This window comes from Bombus fervidus, chromosome 14, assembly GCF_041682495.2.
Source record: "Bombus fervidus isolate BK054 chromosome 14, iyBomFerv1, whole genome shotgun sequence".
NCBI classification, from domain to species: domain Eukaryota; kingdom Metazoa; phylum Arthropoda; class Insecta; order Hymenoptera; family Apidae; genus Bombus; species Bombus fervidus.
The window spans coordinates 1,264,067-1,272,938 of NC_091530.1; the positions used below are offsets into that span (position 1 = coordinate 1,264,067).

Genomic DNA, 8,872 nt, shown 5'->3' on the forward strand with positions numbered 1-8,872 from the left:
AGTTATAGAAAAATGTGAAAGGAGAAAGATGAATGGTTCAAAGAATACTACATCCGTAGGATTATGTGCTTTTTAGAAGTGTAATGGTACATGTGTGCAATCAACAAAAGATATTTTTAAAAAATACCTCGATAATTAATAATTCTTTTATCATTGTACTTCAATACTCTTTTACGTAGAGTCTCTTTACGTGGAAAAAGAAGTAATCAATTCCATTAAAAAAAGTAATAGAATTGTTGATTGCACGTGCACCATTACACTTCTATAACAAACATGGTCCTATGAGTATAGTATTCTTTGAACCATTCATTTTTCTCTTTTCACATTTACCTCTAACTGCGCTAGTGACAAAGTTATAACCAGACACAATTACGTGGTATATACTCTGTATATATGTTATATACATTATACGTGAGGAGTGAGAAATTAAAGTTTAAAGAACGTTTGAAATTTCGGAATATTACGCCAATGTGTGCACGAACGATAAGTGAAGAAGCAGAAGCTCACGGCGCGGCGTTCTGTCAAGTTACGTTAACCTCATAGTGTAGTAATATTCGGGACAAATGTCAAAGTGAATTGAATAAGAGTTACAGGGTAAAATGAGTTTACCCAGCGTAAGTGATTATTCTTTATTAGAAAAAATCGGTGCGGGGAGTTATGCAACTGTTTACAAAGCTTTTAAGAAGGTACGTATATTTTGAGATTTGATACGTACATATACAAATCATATGATGACATTGTTGTAACTAGGTTAACAGGCATCACAATTGCACATGTGATTCATTGTAACATAAAATATGTATAATTTCTATTTCACATCTTTCCTTTAACATGTATGTAATCATAATAGTAAATTTTTATGTTATTTAGGTTTAGATGTATTTGAACTATACCGCAGAAAATTAATACTGTGTTAGTAAATTATTGCTTTAAGATAAAGAGTTGCTTAACGTTATATGATGTATTTAGTTATATTTCTAGTGATTTTATTATATAACAGTAAAACTTACTAGATTAATATATGTATTAATATTATTACTTTTTTGTTATATATATATATATACGTGTTTGTAATATTTGTGTATTGTATTTTCAATAATGGAGGTTCATGAGATATGCATATATGTATGTCATATAATTCGGCAAATGAATGACTTTAACAGAATTCTGATTCTGACAGTTTTGAATTAATTTGAATTTAATGAAAGATTAATGGATTTTGTACGTACTACGATTTATAATATTGTAATATCGTGAATTTTAAGCGTGCTACATATAATACACTTAAAACTACGGCATACAGTACGGAGAAACATAGTACACATGTTTTAACTTTTTAATTAATAGACCTCTTATGAAAAATAAAACATTATTGTTTAGTCGTGATTTTAAAATACGAAATATATCTTTGCATACAATAGACAAATTGGTTACAATTATTGACACTTTTTATAACATATTAATAAAAAGTTTAAGTAAGTAAGATTTTTATTAAAGGGAGTACGTTTTTATTATCAAAAGAATTAATAAATTAATATTAACTGATTTAAGCAAGAATGATAATCCACAGCATTAGTATCGTGTAAATAATTTTAAAAACGTATTGCACATATTTCTGATGTTTCCGACGTCGATCGTTTACGAGATTATACTAACCTTTACACTATTTTTTTTTCTGGCATTGATAAACACAGTAAGAAAATGTAACAGGTCATCCATTCAAATTCAACTTGTTTTAATGTATTTCTATGACTGAACATTGAACTGTGTCGATTGTTAGCGCAGAATTGAGAGGTGGCCAGAAAAAGATGTTTGAAAGTAGCGTTATCTCAAGGCGAGGCTAACCCTATGCTATTGTTGGTCGTTTTATAGGATGGATGCCGAGAGGTAGTCGCAATCAAGTGTGTAGACAAATCATCACTCTCCAAGTCGGCTATCGATAATATCGTCACGGAGATCTATCTCCTAAAAATACTGCGCCACGAGAATATCGTCGAAATGAGGGATTTTTTTTGGGACGAAGGGTTAGTTCGTTGAACATCCAACATTCAGAGTAAAAAAAGACTATGAACGCCATAAAATATATCACGTACATATATACATATGTACATGTATGTTTATATGTATATGTACATACATGATATGAAATATACGGAGTTAAGATTTATTTGCAGTTTTATTTCCGAAATGGAGGATAATAAACGAAATACGTCATTAATATTCTATTAATATTGTTTAAAATATTAATAATTTACTATACTCTGATATATATTATTGTTTAGGATCTTAATTGATGGATTAGATTTCCAAGTGATGGCGGCACAGTTCTTTTTTATTACTGGTCATTTTATATTTAAAATTTATTTGAAATCATTATTTGGAATAATTAGGGGATTTACATTTGTAAAGTCATTAATTTATTTTTTAATTAATGTAAAATCATTAATATCTAAATTATATATACGAAATACTTTTGTAAAGCGTTTTCAAGAGCGGTAGAATCCTCTAATTAATCTGAACAACGCAGAAAAGTATATCTATCGTTCAGCATAATACAGGCACATATACATCGTAATGGAATACTGTGATGGTGGCGATCTATCGAGTTTTATAAGGAAGAGGCACAAGTTACCCGAGCAAATTTGTCGTCGATTTTTGCAACAACTCGCACTCGCTCTAAAATATCTACGTAATAATAATGTTTGTCATATGGACTTGAAACCCCAAAATTTATTGCTAATGAGAAGGCCACAATTAACATTAAAAGTTGGAGGTCCGTTCTACATTCCAAACTCTTATTTCTTTTTCTAGCTTCGTACAATTGAAGTTTCCAGTAACAAGGAGACAGCTCCAATATTCAAATTGTATTTTTTGGAAGAGAAAGAAAGATGTAGGTTTCATATTTAAAGGTACAAGAGTTTACTATTACGAATATTAATTGATTGTGAATTTTCAGCACATTTGGAAAAATATTCGATTGTTTGATAAAAAATTTGTAGCGAAGTTAAAAAAAATTTAAAGATGATCCAATAATAGAATTTTTCTGATATTAGATTTCATTTACTTAAATAAAGATCAGGAAAATTATTTCTTATATATAATTTGTGAAACGAACAATTTTGCTAGCCTCATCGAATATATAGTAAAATAGATAGACTATTAAAAACGCTAGGAAACTTTTGATCATCCCGACAGATGATTTTCAATTGATTTTTAGTTATATACTTAAATTTCTGTAAAGTGGAGCTGCCTCTTTATATATCAACTTCTTCAATTCGAATTCGACGACTTTTGTCTACGTTCATTTTAGATTTCGGTTTCGCTCAGTTTCTTTCGAATTCGCAAACAAAATTTGCGATTTGTGGTTCTCCACTTTACATGGCGCCGGAAATTTTATTGAAGAACAAATACGATGCTCGTGTTGATTTGTGGAGCGTCGGTGTGATCATGTACGAATGCCTTTTTGGCGAAGCTCCGTATTCTAGCAACAGCTTCCAGGAGCTAGCTGAGAAAATCAAGGACTGCCGACCTATTAAGGTGATTACGTTGTTAATCTGTGTTATGTGTACATATAATGAATAATTAGTATTATCGAATAATTAAAATGCACTGCTTCGTTACTGTATTTGTCTCTGTATTCTTATTTGTCCTATATTTTTCGTCACTCTTAGTTTCTGAATAAATTATGCGTTTTGCCTCGAACTATCTCTTTGCATGCTTAAATTATTTGGTATATTTTGTACTCAAAGAAGTTCCAAGATTAGGCAAATTTTATGAAGAAGATATTAAAGATAGTAGAACTTTGATTATTCGAGCAACGATCAGTTTATTAATAATTAATAAACTGCGAAATAATGCATAAAAGATACGTAATTTTCAACATTATTGCACAATAACAACTAGGTTTTACGCAATTTCATATTTTTAGGAACGTGACTAAAAAAAATGAAACATAGATGGAAATTTGTTTTACTCGTTAAATAGTATAGTGAATACTTTATTTTGCATATTTCATATATTCTCGCATATTATGGGCATCCTATACATTTGGACATTTTTCTATTCCTTATAAATGCATAAATATCAGCGGTCTAACAACAACAAATTTGAGAATTTGAAAATCTAAAGATTCGAATAATTGAACATTTGAAAATTGGAAATTAAATGTTACAGTAACGCAACATTGATTAACAAAGAAACGGTCTCTTATAAGAAATTGTAAAGTAAGGATAAAGATAGAAAACATCGTGAAATTTTTTACTGAAAAGTTTTTGTTCTCGTTAAAATATTATGTTATTATATTTGTATAAAATGATTCAAAATAAATAGTCTTTCCTTATGCGAAAAGAAAGTTATTTGATTATTCGAAAATTATAATTGTCCGAACAGTGTGTGATTGCGAATTGAACATGTGAATTGAATTAAATATGTACATAAGTATAAACTTGTTGGAAGTGCAACGGTGATATGTTATTTCTTAATTGTATGTTTAAGAAAAATCTTGACTTTGGACGTTTGTGTACTATGAAAGTATGATGAGTTTTTTTTAGTATTATATAATATATTCCTTTTTTGTTACAATGTAGTATAATGCATATATGCAGCCAAGAAAATCAACGATAATCTGATTTAAATCACTTATTATATAATTGCAAGGATAAAGGTAATGCAAATGAATAGCAGTACTGTTTCTAATTTTGAAGCCATAACATCGGGAAAATAAACTTAGAAAACCCTGGAATCAAGTAATCAATCAATTTTATTTCAAGAGACATCTTTAGTTAATAAAGACTAAGTACCCAAGATTTTAGATAGGCAACTATTGTAGTCGAACGTTGACGTTTGCCTTTCAATTGAGAATACATAAATAGTTGTAAAGAATTTTCCATGGTAAGAATTATGGCTGGAAAATATAAATAAAACGATATGAAGAGCTTTAAATAAACTATCAAAAGATATTACGTTCTACTAAAAGCAAAAGACCAGAAAACTAAATATCTCTGAAAAAATTAATTTTACAGTAACGACAACGTTAATGAAATTCTTGCTGCTTTTAAAAATTATCTACATAACTTTTAGTTTATCTTTAAAAATATCAGAAATATTCAGTATCTTTTTTCTTTAGTATCTTTTATGCAAACATTTACAAATGATTTATATGACGTTTCTGTGTGTTTCTATAAATCTTTTAATTTAATTCAAGAAACATACAATGTATAAGATCTGTACAAAATATACGGAATATTATTAAATATAAAGAATCTCTTTTATTTCTTTATTGTACGTTAGTTCTCATATTTTTTTATCTTTTCTGCGTTTGAAAATTATTTATTCCTGTATTTGTCGATGTGGTGAAATCACAGTTACCGAAAGGCTCGCATGTCTCATCGGAGTGCAAGGATTTATTGATGTCCTTGTTGAGGCACGACCCTGACGAGAGGATAACGTTTGATGAATTTTTCGCCCATGATTTCCTGGATTTGGCTCATGCGCCAACAAAGGAAAATTACGACAAGGCGGTAGAGTTAATTCAAAAGGCTGTGAAAATGGATGCAGAAAAAAATTTGAAAGATGCTTTACATTTATATTGCGAAGCTCTTAGATATTTTATTCCTATTGTAACAAGTAAGAAAGAGTAATACAAATGACACAAATTTGATGTTGTTCACTGCTAATTAATTACATTCATATTTTAACTAAATTATGTATTTATTAGGTGAGACTGATTTAAAGAGGAAAGAAAGTTTAAGATCACGCATAAATGATTATATTAAAAGAGCAGAGGTATTGAAAGCATCCTGTATAGATAGTAGTAATGATAAAGATAAATGTGTTCCTGTGGAACATAAAGAATATTCTATTCAAAGGATATCATCTTTAAATGAGGCGTCATTTGTGTATCACGAACTACGTTTGTATCAAAATTTTTACAATACGATCTTTTCAATAAAATGTGAAAATAATATAATTTATTCAAATTAATTGTTAATTTATATAGAAGAATTCATAGAATAATATTTCTTCTGTTGCAGAAATTACATTACATTAATTGAAATAGTTTATTATTATTTAATAATTACATTGAATCATAAAATATAAAATACAAAAACAGATAAGATTTTTTAATTTATTTTAAATTGAATTTATAATTAGAATGTTTCACGCCATTGTATAATTCTAATTAGGTACGAGGAAGTTTCTGACATATTAGTTTACTATTTATTCGTTATTCGTCGTTACAAAAATGTAATAAAATATTCTTATGAAATTCCAATAAAATAAGAAAAAGCAATACGGCTTTAAAAGTATTACACCTGTTGAGATGAAACGGGGTGTGTGCTTTGTTTCAATAGAAAACTTTTTTATCCATCTAGAATAACCTGTAATTGATAGCAACTCCTGTTTCAACAATCGATCTCGTCACCAAGAGATATTATTTTATGATTATTTTTTACTAAACGTCAATTTTTTATAATTTCTTATTAGCGAATTTATAAAATTTAGGTATATGAATAAAGATTTGTTTTTTATTTACTAAAAGATTACGCGCGTGTGTGTGTGTGTGTGTGTTATATAGTTTGTTATATTATGGATAATTATCGTGGTTATTTATCGATAGGAACGCTTAGCAAAAGTACAACCAGTATGGCGGATGGGCTTGAGATAGGAGCCATCGCTGAATTGTATCTTGCGGAAGGAAATTATGCGCTTGCGTTAGAAAAATTTCAATCTTGTCTAGGAATATTGGTACCTCTTTTGCGAAAAGAACCTCCAGGTCGAAGAAGAGATTTGTTACATAAACAGGTGATTAATTTTCATAATTAATAGCGAATGTGGATGTTTATGCAATTTCATATTTTTCTAAATACATTTCAAGAAATAGAACTTAGGCAACAAATATATAGAACATACATTAAATGTTCTCGACTTTATCATGGAGAAGGGTTGTTTTTGTTTCGAACCCTTTAACCTCGTTGTCACTTTCTTGTATTAATCGGGTTTTCGCGTTAACTGTTGGAATAAAAAATTGAGGATAAGTGGAGCCATGTAAAAGTATTTCTTTCATTTGATGGTCTGTTTTGCGCAGTATAAAATTATGATATGAAATATACCTACATAGCTCGAAAGTGGGACAGCTAAATAGAGAAAAATTCGACTACTTTAATGGCTTACTTACAATAGTGCGTTTTTAACGTTTCAGCCATAAATGTGGCTACTCGAAGTCGGATTAACCGGATGTAGAATCAAAATTTTTATTTATCTAATAATCTACCCTCCTTTAAAATTATTTGATTTTAATATTTAACTACGCCAACTGGGGCGAAATTTCCATTTGCGTCTACTTTTTAATTAATTCAGTAAATGTTTTTAATCATTTTCAATTTAATTCTACAGAGTCTGGAGTATATTATAAAAATAACGAGAAAAATTGATTAACCTAAAAATTCTTTTTATTTAAAACGTAGAAGATATCCTAAATTCTAACTTTCATTGAAGCCTCTTTATGATATTTATTGTATTGTTTTTTACATAATGTGGTCGATCTTTTTATACTTATATTTATACAAACTCGTTTCGTTGGTTTACAATGTTTAGATAGAACAGATTGTTAACAGTGGAAAATTTTTAATTTTTAATTATTGTACTTAGTTTTTTAAATATACAGTCGTGGAATAATTGTGTACGTTTCTAATTACCAGTTTTCATGGCGACTATTTAAACGTGTATTTATTTATTCGAACAAAAATTATTTTCATTTAACTTCCTTCGATTCAATATCCTTCGTTGTTAATTGTTCGTACTTAATTTATTTGATCCTTTTATAAATATCAGAATGATTTTTGCTGCAATCAATATAATTTATAAACGTACTTTTGTCATTATTTAGTGAACGTTATATTATAATCATAGAACTGCATGTTAATAACAGTGTTACAAGCAAATTACATGTGGTTATCTTAATTATTATGCCATTCATATATTATGCATCATCTCTGAGGTTTCACGTATATCAATTCAAATAAATAATTTCCAACGACCATATATAACTTCTATTAAATGACAGATGATCATTAGACACCATTAATTTAATATCTTATAACACATCAAGATGGGTTATTGTAATTAATTATGGTGTCTGTTTCAGTACCTCCGGTTTCTAATAAATATCTTGTTATATAGATAATTCCTACAATTTACAACTGTGAAAAAATATGCATACATACATATATATTGAAACTCTTTCTTTATATTATAAATTTATCATGCCATTTTTCACGTTATTTTGTGCAATAACTAACGATTTCAACGATCCAACGATTTCAATATTGCGAGACAAATAATTCGATACAACGTCGTAATTAAATTTTATGATTACTCGCAACATTTATTGCGCGCTTTTAGTAATTACGTTTATGAATATGTATACATATATGTGTAATGCACAATTCTTTTTTTCATTTTATAATGTTATGCTAATTGACAGGTACAATATTGGATGAAAGAAGCCGAAAGTACCAAAGGGCTTTTGGCTACTAAAGATATCGAGGAGTCCGCACAACATGCCTCTGATACGTACGAGCAATGCATAATGCAGTAATTCAAAATTTGCATTTAATATAAAGTATTATTTGTACTGGTAGCACGTTTTGAAATGTTTTCCGAGACAAATATAAGTACTTACTGTGTCGCTTGTATTATAATGTATCTGTATATATATAGAATGTTTCCATTTATTTATGGAAAAAAATAAATAATTTTATATTTCATTTTTCAATTCAAATGGTATTCCTCGGTAATATGTTACCCGTAACGTCATACAGCACGTAAAAGCAGCAATATGTCATTGCTTCTTTATTTATTAAAACCTTCT

At 28.7% G+C, this 8,872-nt stretch overlaps 1 protein-coding gene across 3 annotated transcripts; it reads left to right on the top strand.

The window, feature by feature from the left end:
- The first annotated feature begins 185 nt into the window (after positions 1-185).
- Positions 186-8,782, top strand: Aduk (unc-51 like kinase 3 homolog Aduk). Of its 3 annotated transcripts, none has more exons than XM_072017151.1 (8): positions 186-686; positions 1,873-2,024; positions 2,812-2,909; positions 3,311-3,537; positions 5,364-5,625; positions 5,717-5,911; positions 6,620-6,804; positions 8,486-8,782. In XM_072017151.1, exons 1-8 carry the CDS (start codon positions 600-602, stop codon positions 8,597-8,599), a joined length of 1,320 nt encoding a protein of 439 aa, XP_071873252.1. In that variant the 5' UTR covers positions 186-599; the 3' UTR covers positions 8,600-8,782. The 3 variants fall into 3 exon arrangements, with proteins under 3 accessions (XP_071873252.1, XP_071873251.1, XP_071873253.1); XM_072017150.1 differs by lacking the exon at positions 2,812-2,909 and adding an exon at positions 2,559-2,773 and having other exon boundaries at positions 208-686; XM_072017152.1 differs by lacking the exons at positions 186-686; positions 2,812-2,909 and adding an exon at positions 2,549-2,773 and having other exon boundaries at positions 1,885-2,024.
- Positions 8,783-8,872: the final 90 nt, after the last annotated feature.